Raw genomic sequence first — 18,572 nt, 5'->3', positions numbered from 1 at the left:
TAGAATAGACATTTACAACTACGGTTTGTTATGATAAAGAAAAGATGATCAAAATCACTAACAATTGAAGAGTTGAAACATGTTCATAACCAAATCCTCTTAACCCAACAAGATAAGTCCTCAATAGATTAGAACACAGATAAATCCAAGAGAAATGAAGATCAGAAAACATAAAATATAACCAAAATCTTATATGAGACGACAAAATCATAAAATATTCTTGTTACTGACTGGCTCCGAGCCACTTGGTGAAGTTATCAAACTCTGTGTAGTCACTGTCGGAGATCATAGTCTGGTACCACGCCTTTCCTGCTGCTTTAATGGCTTGTGATTGCTCCTAGAGTAAACAAGAAAACAAACGAGTTTGAGAAATGAGTCCAGCTTTGGGATTCTAAAGCAAAAAAGAATTAAAAAAACCTATGAAATGTTCAGGACAGAACATGAGTTATACAAAACTAATCTAAATGTAATGTGTCTGAATTCAACAAGATTAAACAAACTGTAACCCACATAAAAAAAAAAGGCTTAGAGAAAGGAGAGAGCGTTGAGTTTACCTTAGAGACGCTCTTCCTCTTCTTCTCGAGCTTCTCCTTCTTAGACTTAACCCTCTGCGCTTCAGCCAACAAAGACATCCTCTTCGCGGTCTTAGCATAAGGATTCAACTTAAGCATCACATTAAGATTCTTCAACGGATTCTTCTTCATCACAGCTCTCTTCGCATCCTTCTTAATCGGCTTCACCACACTCTGAACCTCATCGGAGTTAATAATCCTCGCCAAATCAGCATTCACCATCTTCGCACGAGGCAAGACATAACCCTTCTTCATCTCAGACGGCTTCTCAAACGATCCATAGATAGACTCAAGCTTCTCAAAAGCAGACTTAGTCCAAATAACAAACCTCCCAAGATGACCACCAGGAGCTAGCTTCAACAAGTTAAGCCTCTCAACGTGACAAAGCTCAACGCCAGTAATGTTCCTAAACGCTTTCACAATCTTAGCTCCCTCGGTTCCGTACACAACAAGAGGACCTTTCCTAGAAATGTAACGACGGTTCCTCATCTTACCAACACCAGACCTAATCCCAATACTATCCTTCGCCTTCTCGGCGTCATCATAAGCACCGATCTGCTTCAAAACCTTGATTGCGGCGTTAGTCTTCTCAACGGCCTCAGCTGAGTCGCTAACAACAAGAGGCATCTCGGGGACATTCTCGATCTTGTGGCCACGTGCCATCACGAGCGCGGGAACCGCGGTGGCGGCGATTGCCGAGACGATCGCGTGCCTCTTCATGTTGACGTTGACGCGACGGTGCCAGCGTCTCCAGATCTTAGTCGGAGCGAACATCCGACCACCGCGACACATGTTTCCGAAGGCCGCTTGACCTGCGCGGTGGGTTCCACCACCGGGAACACGAGGGATACGGGAAACGGCGCGTCCGGTTCCCCAGGACTCGGCGGAGGTCTGGTGACCGGCCTTTTTGGAGACGGCGTAAGGCTGACGGCTGTTGTTTGAGATTTGGGCGTGGACGAAGTTGACGATGTCTGGTCGAACGGGCGCGGTCATGACGTCGGGTAGGCAGACGGTGGTGGATTGGTCGGTTGTCATGTCTCCGTCGAGTCCTTGGACGGTGACTAGAGGGCGTGCGGCGGCGGCTGCCATTTTTTGGGTGGAACGGAGTGTGGCTGTGCGTTTAGGGTACGAAGGCAAAATGCGGTTAGGGCTTCAGGGGAGTTATATAGCAAATGGTGTGGACGTATAAGCGGGCCTTAAAAGCCCATAGGCCTAGTTAAACGGCTTTTACCATGTTTGTTTGCGGCTTCTTCTTTAATTTACGATTTAAAAATAAAAAAAATATTTAATAAAATTTCATTTAATTTCATTTTGTTCAGACACCAACCATAAGATTTTTGAGTAGGTGTTCTAATAACTAATAAGGGTTTTATGTACTCCGATGGTGTATGTGTGGCATTTTACTGTGTAGAAAAATTATAATGTTGAGATGGTGAAGATTAAAATGATAACTAAAAGTTGCATTCTGAATTTCAGTATAAAGCATAAGTTTGAAATGTTCACTTGTGAATGTGATATTGGTGAAACAAGTCTATAACAATCCAACTCTGTAGCCAACATTGTAGCCAAAGGCAGCAAATGCTTTCTGGATTAACTGAAACTTACTAGAAACACTGCAGCCAAAGACTGAATCTAGAAAAAGACAAGCAATAATTATTCTGTAAACAGTTTTTGGTGCGAAAAGCCTCCAGACTTGGCAACTGTCAACCGCTTTCTGCCGAAAGGAACAATTCTGATACTGGAAATGATGAAGCATATACTAAAATCTATCCACATAAATAAACTAACAAACAAAATGAAACCAAGTAGAAAATTTCACATTAGTCACTCAAAAACTTTGATCAAGAATTAGCAGTAACATAAAAGGTCAATCATTACTTTATAATCGATTTATAATCGAGAACCATCAATTATAATGTTGACTTACTCCTCGTCATCTGAGCTGGCATCATCGCTGCTGTAATCACTGCTATTATCACTCTCCAAAATGTCGAGCTGAACAGCTCGGACCTGTATGACGTCAGGCGGCCTGTGAAGCCCTGGAGGAAGCCGCATCTGTTGCTGCTCCTTGGCTCTAGGTGCAGGCGGTATCACAACAGGGTCCCCTGGCTTCCATCCAGGAGGTGGCATTGGCCAATCTTTAGGCAATTCCACCGGCATTCCTGGTTTCCATCCAGATGGAACCGCTATACAGGGCCGGTCCTCAGATCTAGGGAGCTGCTGCAGACGGTTTTTAAAAGATTCCAGCTAAAAAAAATTTTTGGTAAGTTAGGAAGCCTAAAAATAAAAAATTTGGGGGCTTTTATCTGTGTAATTTTTTTATCTGTGTAATTTTTTCCAAAATTTTTGGGTTAAGGCCAATGTTTCGTTACGTTTTGCCCAGGACCGGCCCTGCCGGCGCTATATTCGGTGGAAGCAGGTTTTGAATTGCAGAAAGATTCATACTCTCTGGTGGTGGTGGCGGCGGCTCGATGATTGCTTCAACCTTCTTCTCAACGTTTTCTACCGTTTTCGGTAGACCGATGTCGAGATCAGCGAAGGTGTAGTAGAGAGCTGAGAAGCTCTCATCTGCTCGTCTTGTGGAGCTGGTGGCAATGCGCCACGGAGAGGTGCTTGCCCTGCACCGAACTCCGGAGGAGCAAATGTTGTGTAGCTAATCTTGTGAGCGTAAGCTAAGATGTCCTTAAGCGTGAGCTGAGAAGAGACTGTGGTGGTAACAGAGGACGAAGAGTCTTCAGTTTTGCTTCGTTTGGGCTTGCGGTAATCGTCGACGAGCGTGTCGAGTACGCGTTCTGCTTCCTTGAGTTTGTTGGCGAAGGCGAGAAGAGACGAATCTTTGGATTTGACCTCACGCGCGACCTTCTGCTTCGCCTCTTGGAGATCGAGGATCTCTTGGATCACTGGAAAAAGATAATAATAACCTACTTCTCAAACCTTTAGAGCGAGCCAGAAGGTTCTAAAGATCCTCTTGAGCCAGACCAATACGATTTAATATCCCGGTTATCGTTAAGGAGAAAGGGTTGAGTTCAATTTCCCGGTTATCGTTAAGGAGAAAGGGTTGAGTATGTGTCTGTTTATGGGTTTAGTGGTATTTGCTAGCTGATACGTTGTCTTTGGTAATTGGTATCAATATATGACCAGAAATAACCAATCGTCGAAAGTGGGGAAAGAAAACTACGAATTACAAAACTCATGAACAAATAAATATATACTAAGATCCGCACCTTACGCGGTATAAACATTATATATATAAATTATTTTATGTATTATATATTCTTACATATTATGAAATAATAAATATATATTGAATAATTAAAACTCAGTAACTATTACATATATAATTAAATTGGTGCGAACGTATAAATCAGTTTTATTAATCCAAATAATTTTTTAAAAAATTTGATAGGATATGTAATCAAATTTAAATGACATTAACATACATAGTATATTTTTAATATTAATGTCTATTAAATGATGCTACTCATATGTTTTTTTGATCATGTGTATCTTTAATAGCAAAAACTTTAAATTACTGATAACAAAATTTTCATTGTGGGATTAATAATTTTAGTAATTTATAATTTAAAAAATTTATCAATGTTAGTTCAAAACTTTTATCAAAAAAAATTATTCAAAGTAAATTTTGAAACTAAAATATTTATTTATTGAATATGGTTTATAGTTTAATTTAGAATGATATATATACATATATATTTTAAATCTTAATGATTAATTAAATTAGACTTCTACTTATTGTATTTTGTCATAACAAAAATTTTAAATCATGGATCGCAAAATTTGAATGTGAGACTTTTAATAGTTTTAGTAATTTATAGTCGTTTTTTTTTAAATTCAAAATATAACATATACAGAAAAATCTGAATTTTTATAATATGGTTATTGTGATTTTTGTAAATTATTTTAATAGTTTAAAATTAAACAAATTTGATAGAAGATACATTATTTTTTATGAGATATTTATTATTCAAAATCATTAATTGTCATATATACTTTAGCCACATTAGGCAATTCCGTAATCTTTATTTATTGTGATAATAAATGACATTATAATGAATTTATTGCTAGTTTAATAAAAACCTTATTATATAATTAGATGGACAAACATATTTCTCTAATAATTCTAAGAATCATCGTTGTAATGACATGTGGCTAAAAAAAAAAGTTGTAATGTTTCACAAATAATATCAAATAAGAAAATACAAGGTGACCATTTTTCTACTACACACTATAAATTTATCTACCATGTGACAATACACCAAATGCAGAGAGAGAGATCATATAGCCAATGGTAACTCCCTATAGCAGCTGAGCCGAGAGATTAAAGCTTATATATGCGGTAAGGTCTAGTTTACATTGATGTGGGAAGGATGAGGTATGAAAACCACACTTACTTTATATATATATATATATCACTTGTTTAGTTCTTGGCCAGCGATCTCACACTAGAGCTAAGAGCTTAAGTGTTCTGAACCTTACTCTGATATACAAACCACACTTACTTTATAGCTGATATACACAGTTGCTGTGAGCAAGAAGTCCTTCAAAAAGATATATCACTTGTTTGGTTCTTGGCCAGAGTTCCCAAACAAGAGCTAAGAGCTTAAGTGTTCTGAACCTTCCTCTGCAGCATCAGACTATATCAAGGTTAGATTACATCTGTTTCAAAGTGTGTAATATACGTCTCAGAAAGCACAACAGTCCTCATTTTAATCATTGGAATGTTTAAAGAAGTAACACACATCAAGAGCGAAAGAGACTTATGTAACAAGCATGGAAGTTATGATAAGTTTTAACACTTACAGAAGGTTCGAAGTCAGGATTTGACATATTCACTGTGAGGTTTCTCATCAATAGCAGTACCTGCCATGCATACAGCGATTAGTCAAGGGTACTATATCAAGAACAATCAACTGGCAGCTACGTATATGCACCAGGAAACTTAAAAAAGAAAACACTGAACCAAGGTTGTTTATTTGGCCAACATCTCCACAGAATCATGGTACCATACTACCAAGCAAACTTTGTTTATGAAACAAAATCTACAGAATGCAGCCTTTACTATTAGATTCAGCTATGTGACAGGCGTACTATAAAGATAAAAGTCGTCTAAATGATGGATGTATCAAAGTCCCACACATCGTACAGCCTAAAGGCAAACAAGCATGTTGTAACTCACAGTTTCGAAATTTATAGGATCCATTTCCTTGAGCTTTTTCATGCGGCCTTTGCTGTCAGGATCGAAGACACTCCCAATGAAGTTATAAACTTCAGCAAAATCAGGAAGACCTGCCAGAAAACAACCATTAGAACAGTGACCTCCACCATAAAACGAAAACTCAGAAACAGTCCGGGAGATAATTACCCTTCAGTGAGGGAGCTTGATTCACCGGTCTTAAACCCTCTGAACCTGATAGAGTTCTGCTTGAGCTTCCTATACCAGATGCTGAAGGACTAACCGCACTTGCTGAGCCATTCGATTCAATAACAACTGAAACCAATAACATTTTCAAGCTGCGTTTAGCATATGAACCTTCTTCACATGGAGTAACTCAACTGCCAAACAAAATTAAAAAAAAAAATTGAGTAGAGATGAGAATGCATGCCTTCTCCTCCACAAAGAGTGTCAATCTCATCATTTGGTAGTATAACCTCGCTAACGGCTATGCTAAGCAATGCAGAGGTATCATCATCCCATGAACCATATCCGGACACGTTACTTATTTCTGGAGGAAATGACATGGAAACGTGAAGCGACATTTGAGCTGCAAGTTCAGATTGAACAAACTTCATCTGTCCACCCAAAGTAAACTCTTCTTGTAATAAAACTAACCATTCTTAGATGCCTTTTGAGGATATGGATGAGCAGCTTTGCGCTTAGGCCTAGGGGGTGGCACGTGCGCAAAGGTTCCGTTTTTCTGGACCTTCAAAAAGTACTTTTGGGCATGGCTCCTGATCTGTAGCCAATCAAGTTGAGTGCCAATGTATATAATTATATAAACCAAAACACAAAGCAGTTGATCTCAAAACCTGAATAACTGTCTTTGAGCCGACAAAATCTTCAATCTTTTTCCAGTCACGATCAAACCTAAAGACGCAAGACAACAGTGTAAGTAGTATCAGCAACAAAGTGTATAATTAAGTCACATACTAAGAAGAAAGATAGCAACTTTTCAGCTATATTACAGTTGAAGAGCTTCGAGAAACTTATCGTGCTCTCCTTCAGTCCAACTCTGTCTGGACTTGGATATCGTGTAAGCTTTCCTCACCTTCTTCTCCGGAGCTTCCGTCGTCGTATCTGTAAGATCTGTGGATGTTTCCGCCGGTCTTTCTTCAGCAACCACCGGATTGCTTGAAAGAGACGAGGTCATCGGTTTTTTTTTTCTCAAAGATAGAGACCGTTTAGAGAGAGAATGAACAGAGGGAGCTTTAGAGAGAGAGATGAGAATGTCCACATGGCGGGGCAAGAAGTTGGTGGTAATAATATGTGGAGACGCTTCGCTTTGAATTTGAGGCCATCCATTTTCCCCTTTTTTATTGATTTAGTTTTAAATTTGTTTTTTTACCAAATCGGATTAGATAGACAGGTGTATTGTAAACAATACAAATCCGGTTTGATTCGGAAGCCGTATGAACAGTCTTTCAAAATAGAATTTATTAGATTAATTAAATTTTATTTACTGTATAAAAAATTGAATACCTGAATCCCATCAAAAGATTATTGAACGGTCTTGTTAAAATTTGTGAATTTTTAAGCTATTTTGAAAATCCGAGATTGTTCTCATGTGTTTGCTTTTATTAAGCTCGTGTTGGTAATTTAAGTATGATTGGCTTTCCTCTGTGAAAGGGTCTTGTTGATAGCAACAGATGAACTTCTCTAATTTTTGTTTTTTGATCCAGTCAACTATGCTTGTGTTCTCGTTATACCAAGTCAACTTTTGTGGACTCAATTCGTTGTTTGTTTTGGAGGGTACAGACTGTTCTTGATCATTTCATATTCTGCTTCACTACTTTCATATTGTATTTAACTCGGTTGCTGTTCTGATCATTTATCTTCACTACTTTGAGAGGTGGATTAAGGTAGCACCTGAAGTCAAAAAGACACATCCCTGTGAGGTGTTTCAGCAACTTCACTCTAGACTTGTCAATCAGTAAAATCTTTGCGTCCAAGTGAATAACCTGCAAAGACAAAGACAAGTCAAAGGTTGATTATAAAACATTTTTACAAAAAGGTTGATTCAAAAAAAGAGCCATCAACTAACCTTGCTGTTGACTGAACCACTAGATTTCATCACTAGGATCTCCTTCTTAGCATGCATTGTTTGTAAAGTCCTACACACAAACTGATATGACCTCAATGAAGCCATCCAAATATCCAGATTGAATTCCCTGATTGCTCTTGGGAATCTGAATTTCCCATCTTCTGACAGACCCAGAACTTTCTCCAACGCATCTTTTCTCTCATTTTCAAATTTATTCAGCACAAACCTTCGAAGTAACTTTCATGAACTCACGTTTGGTGTTTTCACTCGAAGACTCCCAGTGAGGTCTCAATCGCTCAACCATAGCACCATTCTCCTTCTTCATCTCTATGGCTTCTGGTTTAAAGTCAGCTAAAGGAACGGGAACTACAATCCTCGCATTCACAACGTCAACCAAAGATTGCAGTTTTATCCGTTCTTCGAAGAGGTGAGTGAGCATATACGCCGTCTTCAGCCACGTCCGGTTCTTGAGATCCCAAAGCTGTAGCAATACGCTTCAAGAAGAGCTCCGCCGTCTTCAATACTCTCCCGTAGAATGATGCTGAACCAAGAAGCTCTGATATTTCCAACAGTGGGTAGACACATTCACACGCGTCGTTTCTTGAGTAGGCTTCAACTGCTGCCATTAAAAATACGAGTTTCTTGTACAGATTCTCGGATTCTTCTGCTAGAGACATGAAGATTTCAGCTTGAAGTATGTTAAGACGTTCACTGTGGTTACCACAACGCTCAGCCTCGCTCATAATCTCTAAAGCCTCTATGTATTTGCCTTGTGATTCAAAACGAAGAGCATTTTCGTACTTAGTCTCCATGCTCTGTTTTTTCCAAGAACAAGAAACAGAGCGTAGGAAACGTTGAAGATGATGAAGGAAGGAACGTTTATAATGATTGCTTGGTAAGAAAGCCATAAAAATGGGCTTTTATGGCCCATTATTTTCCCACAAAGATCCTTAAAACTGTCACGTGCTCTTTTTATTTTGTTCTTTTATTCACGTGCCTTATTTTACCTTTTTCAGAAGAAAATAAATAAATCTAGACATAACTAGAAAGATTTTGGGATAACTTAAAAACTACTCTTTTATAGTTTAGAAGTTTAATAATAATACACACATTTATTTTTTTATTTTTTTTTTTGAAAATTACACTTTTTAACGTGAAAGATATTTTTATCCAGATTTGAATTAAATCTTTTACATGTTTTTTTTTGCTAAATTGTAAATATTATTCCAAAAGAACAAAAATTTGGTTACAATCAGATCGAACCAGATTCTGCTATAAACTTATCAAAATTAATCAATTCTATGCCAAGAACCAGATTTGAACTGGTGACACGAGGATTTTCAGTCCTCTGCTCTACCAACTGAGCTATCCCGGCCATTACCAAAGTATCATTAGCTGGTTTGTTCGTAGATGCCGCAAAAAAAAGATAAAAAACATCTATAAAACACAAAAGTTAACATCAAGCTTACCAATAATGGTTTTCTTAACGTTAACATCACAATAGAACAAGCAAAGACAATGAAACTCAAATCCAAGCGCTTCTTGTTGCTTCAGAGAAGAGACAAGAGTAAAGCTAAGAGGCAAAACGCACGAACTCTCACCCAGAGGTGGCTCCAAGAGGCTTCAACGGAGGCGATAGGCAACGGCTCCGGTACACCATAGGAGGAAGACGTCGAGCAAAGAAACCCAAAGCTGACTCGGCAATATAGACCAAAGCACAAACCCGACGTAATAAATGTTTTAATAAATAAAATATCTAGGTGTCTATTGTGGTTTTTTGTAATATCAAAATTTAGCTACATAACAAATATGTTTTCCAAACCCATGAGTAAATTGTAAGGCTTAATGTTGCAGTGATAATCGTAGACGCGCAGTCTGTCTGTTCTCTTTAGTGCAGCTGATATACAACAGCAGGTACAATTTTTAAGTGGATCTACTGTATTTAATTACCATGTTCTAAAACAACAGTCTCTATAGTGAATATTTCTCCACCGTCGCGTAACAGAACACGTTTTCTTTGTGCTCTCGAGCCTCGTCAATAGCTAATAATATGAATTGAATGTATTACATACATCCTAAAAATTAAACTAATGTAAAATTTGGAAGCTGCAGAAACTTAATTAAAAAGCACAAATAGCGCAACTTTCTGTTTCATGAGACTGAGGGAAATAAAGTCAAAAGTACGCCATCAAATAATATAGACCGTGTTTGTACACGTAAATCATCTGTAACTAACAGTAATAGTAATTAAGTTGTATACGTTGTTTCCTGGTTTCATCTCATCGATAAAGACTTAAACAGTTGGTTTCTTCGTACGAAGATATGACATAGTGTTTTTTTTTTTGGAGCAAAGGCATGATATGACATGGTTTCACTGGAAATTGATCCACCCTAATGTCTCTCAGTCTCTATATATATGTTCTCAAAAAAGTCTCTATATATACACTCAACGTCGGTTCATTATTTTGTTTTATTTAGAAAGATAATTCCATCTACAATAAAGATAATTCATTGTTTTGTTTTATTTTATTTAGAAAGATAATTCCATCTATAATAAGGATAATTCAATAAACAACTCTGAATAAGGGAACTACAGTATTAGAAATCTTTGTCTTATATAGTTGACCGTGTAATAATTATCAAGTTGTCCGTAAACAAAATATCATCTATACAAAATACTTTTATAAATTTCGTGCAGTGTAAACAAAATAAAACCTAATCATAGTTACCATGGCGAAAAGGCGAGGGAAACGTAGCCGTCGACAACGTCGTATATTAAAACCCCACCGCAAAATCCAACAAGTTATCGAAGGAGCAGATTTCATAAACTCTATGCCAGATGAGATCCTCAACCATATTCTCTCCTTTATTCCCATCGATCTCGCCATCAGAACGTCCGTCTTGTCCAGACGGTGGAGGCATGCATGGTGCGAATTACCTTGTCTTCACCTTAGAACGACCGCTAAGGGGATAGACCAAACCTTGCTTTCCTACAGGAGACTGAAAATCATGAGTTTTGAACTTTGTGTGACCCATAAAGTCACTGAGTCCCAGTTTAATAGCTGGGTCGAGTTCGCTATGTCTCGCTATGTGGGGGAGCTGTCTCTGACCGGCCTTTTTTTTGATTACGAGACTTATGGTTTCCCGGATTGCTTCTATCTTAGTTCCTCCTTAAGGCAACTCAATTTGGTGGATTTTGATATGCTTCCTGGATGCACTGTGTCTTGGAACTTCCTAAGGAGGTTGACATTGAGTAGTTGTAGTCTCTATGATGAATATATTGCTAATATTCTCTCTGGCTCTCCAAATCTCGAAACCTTGCAATTGTTTTACTGTGGTGGTTTACTTAAGCGTCTTGATCTGAGTAAATCACCGAGCCTGAGAGCACTAGAAATATATGGCTGGTCCAAGCGTTCAGGTCAGATGGAGATTGTAGCACCGCACATCCATTATTTGAATTTGAAAAACTCTGATGTGGCACCATGTACTTTAGTGGATGTCTCCTCTCTGGCCGATGCTATCCTTTGCATTGGCTTGAACAGGTACCGTCCTTTCAAGGCTGGTTTTCAATAATATGCTGATGTTCTTCAGACCATTGTGCTTAAGATGCTAGCAAAATTGCAAAACGTAGAAAGGCTTACGTTTTGTGGGGGTTACCTTCTTCAGGTATTATATGTTTGCACCCTATATTAACTTGTTTCGTTTTTATTTATTTATTTATGTTCCATTAATTATTTTGACCTTTTCATCATTGTGCTAGATTCTATCTCTCGCCATGCTATGTGGTGTTCGTTAACCGAAGCTCAAGGTCCAATCTTTAATTGTTCAGACAAATTTTGCTCGATCTTTTATTCCTAGCATAGCAAGGTTACTACAAAATTCACCTGGATTGAAGAAGCTTGAAGTACACGCAACATACGTGAGCTATATCAAGGTATCTTCACCAAAAACCTCGTTTATTTTCTTGGAATATTCCATAAAGAGACGAACCATGTCTTTAACTCCTTGTCATGCTAATCAGTATATAGGAATTGTATTTTTGGTAAAAAAACACCTGTACGTGCTAGTATGCTTTGGAGTAACATGTTCTCTGCTCTACAGGATGCTGATTTGGACGAGTATTTAAGAATATCACAAGGCTTGGATTCAGACACATGTTGGAGATCAAAGCATGAGGTGTTTCCTACCACAAGCCGGATGTATTCCATGTCGGATTGTAATGATGCAAAGATGAAACTCTTAGGTTCGTTCCTGAGATTGGTGCTGAGAAACGCAAAGAGACTAGAGAAGATCGTTGTATGGCTGGGAGATTCTTACTTTAGTGATGAACAAATGGAGCGGCTTCTGATGGTTGGGACACTTTCTCCAAACAATAATGTCTCCATTGAGTTCAAATGACGCAATTGCTAAAAAAAATTTCATTATTGTTTTGTTTAGTAGTCTTAGTCTTAACTAGATTTTGATTTGCGTTTTAAAGCGCGGGATTTGATTCTTTGATAAATATTTTATTTTATATAGTCTATAAATTTTATATTATATTATGATTTATGAATCATTATTACTATGCTAAGCAGTGCAGAGGTATCATCATCCCATGAGGTATAGTCGGGCACGTTACTTATTTTAGTAGAAAAGGGCATGGACACCTGAAGCGACATTTGAGCTGCAAATTTGAACCGAGTTCAGATAAAACACAGTCTAACTTCTTTTGTAGTAGAACAAACCATTCTTTGATGCCTTCTGAGGATAAGGATGAGCAGCTTTGCGCTTAGGTGTAGGAGGTGGCACGTGCGCAAAGGTCCCGTTTTTCTGAAAGGGGCATGGCTCCTGATCTGTAGCAAATCAGAGTAGGCACGTTAGGATTAAGTGGTGAAACGTGCCAGTGTATATTACATCAAAACCAAAACTCAAAGCAGCTAATCTCAAACCTGAATTACTGTCTTTGAACCAACAAAATCTTCATTTTTTTCCAGTCACGATCAAACCTAAGGAAGGACGCAAGACAACAGTGTAAGTAGTATCAGCAACAAAGTGTATAATTAAGTCACATACTAAGAAGAAAGATAGCAACTTTTTAGCTATATGGACTTGGATATCGTGTAACCTTTCCTCACCTTCTTCTCCGGAGCTTCCGTCGTCGTCTCTGTAAGATCTGTGGATGTTTCCGCCGGTCTTTCTTCAGCAACCACCGGATTGCTTGAAAGAGACGAGGTCATCGGTTTTTTTCCTCAAAGATAGCGACCGGTTAGAGAGATAGTGAACAGAGGGAGCTTTAGAGAGAGAGGTGAGAATGTCCACATGGCGGGCAAGAAAATAAGAGTCATATAACCAATTTTTGTTTGGTGGTGCATGGTTTATATTTCTCTTATCTAACTCCGCAATCTTTGGTTTTGGCAGGTAGTGTACTAGCTAGTTTTATGATTCCCTCTCTGGCTACTTGATTCTCCTATTATTTTCTGCAATTAGAAGCCCCCTTGTGTAGTATCTTTGTTAAGGTCGATGTTTGGTCGTGGAGCAAAGGTTTCGTGGTCATGCAATAATCTTCTCAGATAGACGGAAGCTAAGTTGTCACGAGATGAGATCATGTGAAAGTGAAACCAATGAGTAAACTATAGTTTTCATCGTGTTAGGACCTAGGAATTCTGAAGTGGCTGGTGTTGACGTATTCTATGTTGCAGGTGCTGCTAAGCATAGACTTTTATTTCATTGAACTATTTGTGAATGTGGATGGTCCTTTTTAACACTGCTTGTTCGTATCAAGCAAATGCAGCAGCAATATAGTTTTTTTTACGCTGTTTCTGACATTGCGTTCCTAAGCTAGTTTGTTGATTGCTTTTGTGTTGTTGTGACTATGCGTTTTTCATGAAAGCAGCCTATTTTTTTCTAGATTATCTATCAAACAAAGTAAGTGTTTGGATCATCTTATATCTTGTTACGAAAGTGCTGCTGTGTCCTTGAATGGGAATATTGCATGCAAAAATGGACCCCATTACCATGTGTCCTTGTTTGATTTTATGCATGCCGCTGCTTCAGAATTCCTTTGTCATGTAAGGACATCATTAGAACTATAGAGGTACTCTGTTGGTTTCCATATCTCTGGTCTCTATGGCAGTTGAAGGGAAGAGAGCCTCAGGCGCTGAATCTCTCTCTGTTCGTGGGACTTGACCTTTTCTCACTTTCTGATGATAGACGTATAATGTGTCTGCAATAGATGATTAAACTTTTGTTGATACTTTTGAATCAAGCGCCAGAAAACTTTTACCAAGGGAATGTAATGTTTAGTTTTACTTCTGTTACTTGAAATTTTAAATTAACCAGCATTGACATTGATGATGTTGCATTGCAAGTACCCTCGTGTATGATTTGCGTTACTGCATACAGGGGTACATTTAAACTTATGTTTTCTTTAAAAAAAAGAACATATCAAAAGATCTCGCAACTTCATATATTATTCTAGCTATACTACTTGTGATTCGTGCTCCTGCTTCCGACATTCCTTTTGCCTCAAGTCATTACACACAGGAAGAGTTCATGATGATGGATGCATTATTGACAGTGGAGAAGCCCAACCATTGGCTGTGGGCCATTTGGGGATCGAGATAGACCACAATAACGGTTATATCGTCATGGAAATGTCTTCTAACACCAGGATTGATCTCTTTCAGGTCTGAGTATCTCATCTCTCTTTTCTTTGCTGCCTCCTTCAATGCAGCTTTGAGTAGCCTCCTTGCTACTCCCTGGAGATTTTCAAAGGTATTAACAAATATATTCTTGCGTGAAAAATTGTACAAGAGAGAGGTGACTTAGGCATGGAGCATACTTGGCGAGGGGAACTATGTACAATATCAACAGCTTCCTGGTTGCTAAGATGCTCCCAAAGCCCATCTGAAGCAAAAATTATAAACTCGTCTTCTGGTTTAAGCTGAGTAACCGTGACTGATGGATCAGCGCTAAGGATTGGCTTGGTGAAATCTTCTGCTACTCTGTATTTGGGCAGCAACGGCTCTCTGTTGAACTCTGCTCTTTTCAGGTATGCATCGCCTATGGATTTTGTGACCTAGTTAAATGTAAACAACACATTTTATTTGTGAGTTTTTTTATATCTCGATGTACACATGTTTTCATAATGAAGTAATAGCCCTACCTGGATGATCCCTTTCACACGCCACATCCGGTGCTTCATCACAAGAATGTTGGGGTCATTAGGATGCATCGACCACAGCTCTTGCCTCGCAGACTCCACGTTGGCGTTGTGCTCTACTGATAACTGAACAGCTCTCACACCACCTCTCTCAGATCTTCCCAACACCGCCCTCGAGTCTCCTGCGTTGGCTATGTACACCAGTCCGTTGCATATCACTCCCGCCAAGCAGCATGAACCCACTGATGCCATCGGTGGGTTCTTGCGCCATTGCTTCTTCACCGCCATGAGAAAATCTTCATCCGTCTCGGCAAATGCGTTCCTCATCACCTCCTCTGAAACCTCTCCACCCTCTGTGGCAAACTCTGTCGTTGTGTGAAGTGTTAGTGTGCATGAAAGTTTCAAGAGTGATGAAGTTGGAAGCCTTACTCTTTAAATTGGGGAAGAGGTTGTCTGCAATGAATCTGGAAGCCTCTGGACCTCCATGACCGTCGTAAACTCCAACCAACGTGCCATGAACTGCCGAGTTGTTGAATGTCAATGGCCCTGATTCGATCTGGCACTGATCCTCCATCACACTGTTGGCTTGGATCATTGCCATTGAAAACTCTCCAAAGGCGTGAAGGCCATGATCTTTGTACCATGTCAAGCCATTATTCTTTGTGGGACTGCTCTTACTTCTCCAAAAGGGTTTAACCATCGTAATATATACAGATAATTAAGACTTAGAGATTAGAAGTGATAACAAGTTGTAGAAGTGTTGGTTGTGAATTGTGAGTTTAAACTTTGAGGAAGTGACCATATATATAATATAGCCGTGGAATCCCTTAGAGTAAATTTTGAATGTGTTGGAAACCATATGTGTGAAGAGGCCAAAAAGGGTATCGGTCAAAATAACTGAAAACAAAAGTAAATGACTCTGGGAGGTAAGACAAGAGGGCAATAGTATAAAGTGGATATTATGCAGAGATTCTCTTCTTTACTGTTCGATGTTGATTCTATGTATTAGTAAGGTGAAGTGAAAGCTGTCTTATTCTACTTTCTGATATGTATATTTTATCCATGAGATGCTTTTGCCTCTGAAGTTATCTTTCCTTTCTTCTAGGTTAAAATCTTTTAAACTTAGGAAGCAAGAATGTTGACAGCCTAAATAGTTATTTCATTATAACTCTAGTTGATTTCGAGTCTCAATAACCAGTGGTGCTAAACCCTTCACAGTGCCGACCCTGAAGGGAGGCAAGCACAACAAGCACCTGCTTCCATCCCACCAAAAAAACATATATAAATCAGTCTTTTTTTTTTTGAAAAATTTACCGTTATACGTATTATTTTATTAAAAATTTATCGAAAATCTATAAAAATGGCCAATTTTTTTTATATTTTGCTTCTGGTCTCTGCCATGTCAGTACCGGCCCTTCATATTATATTACAGTGGGCGACTAAATGAAATATATAGATTATGATCGGGGTTTATATGAAGAAAGTATGTGATTATGAGTTATGAAGATTAATATCATGGATAAGTCTGTTTTCACAGTGGTGGTGGTGGTGTGTCACAGTGTCTCTTTATTTTCCCAAGTTTTGTAAATATGTTTTCTGGTTTTGCTTTTGCAGAAAGAAAATGGATAGAAAAGGAAAGGTCATAGGATGCATCATGCATGTGTGAGGGAGAAGAGGACGTGGCCTTTAGGAGCAGTGAACTTGGAACCATTTAAGAAGATTTTTGGAGAGCTGAGAAAGACTGAAGAGAGGGGAGAGATGACTTTTTGTGGGGTGACTGAGGAACACTCTTAGCTGTCTAAACACCTACATCTTTTGCCATTTTCTCTTCTTTTTTACTTTAAATATTTTGCTACTGAGATGTAGATAGAGATTCATTTCATGGATTATGGGGTTGTAATGATTTTCCCAAAAAGGATGGATTTTTTTTGGTCTTCTTCCTAACTTCCAATTTGCATTGGCCCTTCTTCTTCTTCTTCCATGACCTCCATTGACCTTTCATAAGGACTGACGTGTGTTAATCAATATATTATAGTGATGGTAGGTACACTTGTTGTTATCATGTATATTTTTTGTTGTGCTTCGAAATGAAGGAATTTAACAAGTTGGTACACAACATTCACTTAAACTTGTAGACGGGATGAGTCAGCTCTACTGGTTAGAGCCTTGGGGGCCAATTGTCATGCTTCCGAGTTTGACGCCAGCCGGAGGCGAACTGCTCATCCCTGTCACTAAAGTGGGTACTGGGCCTTCGGGCTCAGGGAAAAACATCCCGGGTGAAGCTGGCCCGCTGCCTGACCGGGCCCAGGGAATGACCCGCGAAGCGGGGAACCCTGGATTATCAAAAAAAAAAAAAAAAAAAAAAAAAACTTCTTTATATTTTTCTTAATGACAATGAGTTTTTCTTTTATGTTCTATCATTTTTTCGGATATGAACCAAAACATGTACATAATTAATCAATTAAGACAGGTTTGAATTCATGACTTTTATATTACATCCTCCTGATACACAATATTTTTTAATTCTTTGGCCTAGCTCGTATCACTTGGTGTCGACTAGATAGTGTGACATGACGCATTATCTGGTAAAAAAAATTGATGATCTATATGTAGATCTAAAGTAAAATCGAAGAGTAAGAAAACATGTAGATTAGTCTAATATAAATAGAAAATGGTCCAGGTACATTTTCTCTTTAGCATATCAAATAACTTTCATACATCTGGACCGATTAAATATTAAACATGTGGCCTTGGAAGGTATTGAAGAGTGCTTGAAGGCATCATTACAGTACATTGTATTTATCATTTGCTCATCCTTAGCTTAATTCCTATCTCATTACAAAATTAAGCAAACTCAGGCTCGTTCTGATTTAAACAAGATAAGAAATCAATTATAAACCATAAAATAAAACAAGTTCCTAGCTATATATATTAAAAAAGAGTTGTGGTGACAACTGGGCCATTGATGCTGCACTGTGTGTTTTGTCTTTTGGTTGAGGGAGCATGCATGCATGATGCATGTCAGTCTATCTCTTATAGCTTCTTACTTCGCTTTGTTTTTCTTTTCTTTTCTTGGGGTGGTTTATATTGAGCTTAGCATTAGTTTTATTCAACATTGATTAACTTATCCCCTTTTGTTACTTTGAATTTACTGTAATTCGAAATGAACTATCCAATAAATGAAACTACAACTGAGAAACCTCTCAAAGAAACTGATTTAGACTCAATATTAGTATAAATCAAATGAGACTAGAGATATCTCTTCTTCGCATGTCCTTACACATTCAGTGTATGGATAGACGCGGTAGGAAATCTACTAGAAGCCAATGCCGATCCTGATTGGGAAGCTACTCTTCGTCGCTTGGTGGATGATATCTTGCATATTCACATTGTTTTATCCATTTATTCATGTGCATTTTCATCATATAGATTAGGATTAAGCCATATCTAGGTTGCATTTTGCATGCATATGTCTCTATCAGGAATTGGAGTACCACATGGAGTTCCTGGAGACACTTGGGTGCATTTGGAGCTCAAAGGAGGTGATTATAGTGATCTTTGGACGAGCACTGCCTGGAG

At 38.4% G+C, this 18,572-nt stretch overlaps 3 protein-coding genes, 1 non-coding gene and 4 pseudogenes across 6 annotated transcripts; 1 reads left to right on the top strand and 7 right to left on the bottom strand.

Moving 5' to 3' along the window:
• Positions 1–62: 62 nt before the first annotated feature.
• Positions 63–1,710, bottom strand: LOC106336129 (60S ribosomal protein L4-1-like). The gene is made up of 2 exons (XM_013774859.1): positions 555–1,710; positions 63–337 (listed from the first exon to the last, which is right to left on the bottom strand). Exons 1-2 carry the CDS (start codon positions 1,659–1,661, stop codon positions 224–226), a joined length of 1,221 nt encoding a protein of 406 aa, XP_013630313.1. The 5' UTR covers positions 1,662–1,710; the 3' UTR covers positions 63–223.
• Positions 1,711–2,470: 760 nt separating this feature from the next.
• LOC106332990 (mediator of RNA polymerase II transcription subunit 4-like) lies at positions 2,471–2,791 on the bottom strand. The gene has a single exon (XM_013771468.1). It carries the CDS (start codon positions 2,730–2,732, stop codon positions 2,496–2,498), a length of 237 nt encoding a protein of 78 aa, XP_013626922.1. The 5' UTR covers positions 2,733–2,791; the 3' UTR covers positions 2,471–2,495.
• Positions 2,792–2,870: 79 nt separating this feature from the next.
• On the bottom strand, positions 2,871–3,814 carry LOC106329597 (annotated as a pseudogene).
• Positions 3,815–4,879: 1,065 nt separating this feature from the next.
• Positions 4,880–7,050, bottom strand: LOC106331472 (protein REVEILLE 4-like). 3 transcript variants are annotated; one of them, XM_013769837.1, is made up of 8 exons: positions 6,777–7,050; positions 6,621–6,678; positions 6,424–6,547; positions 6,197–6,355; positions 5,956–6,081; positions 5,770–5,879; positions 5,394–5,453; positions 4,880–5,227 (listed from the first exon to the last, which is right to left on the bottom strand). In XM_013769837.1, the coding sequence occupies exons 1-8, from the start codon at positions 6,959–6,961 to the stop codon at positions 5,186–5,188; spliced, it is 864 nt and encodes a 287-aa protein (XP_013625291.1). In that variant the 5' UTR covers positions 6,962–7,050; the 3' UTR covers positions 4,880–5,185. The 3 variants fall into 3 exon arrangements, with proteins under 3 accessions (XP_013625291.1, XP_013625293.1, XP_013625292.1); XM_013769839.1 differs by having other exon boundaries at positions 6,197–6,316; positions 6,777–7,049; XM_013769838.1 differs by having other exon boundaries at positions 5,021–5,214.
• Positions 7,051–9,154: 2,104 nt separating this feature from the next.
• On the bottom strand, positions 9,155–9,227 carry TRNAF-GAA. Its single transcript has one exon. It is a non-coding gene; the product is annotated as a tRNA-Phe (tRNA).
• Positions 9,228–10,538: 1,311 nt separating this feature from the next.
• On the top strand, positions 10,539–12,250 carry LOC106333551 (annotated as a pseudogene).
• A 140-nt stretch (positions 12,251–12,390) lies between these two features.
• Positions 12,391–13,068, bottom strand: LOC106329596 (annotated as a pseudogene).
• A 1,104-nt stretch (positions 13,069–14,172) lies between these two features.
• Positions 14,173–15,830, bottom strand: LOC106332222 (annotated as a pseudogene).
• Positions 15,831–18,572: the final 2,742 nt, after the last annotated feature.

Source organism: Brassica oleracea, chromosome C3, assembly GCF_000695525.1.
Source record: "Brassica oleracea var. oleracea cultivar TO1000 chromosome C3, BOL, whole genome shotgun sequence".
NCBI lineage: Eukaryota > Viridiplantae > Streptophyta > Magnoliopsida > Brassicales > Brassicaceae > Brassica > Brassica oleracea.
The sequence above is the reverse complement of the archived record's forward strand: the minus strand, read 5'-3'. Positions and strand labels throughout refer to the sequence as shown.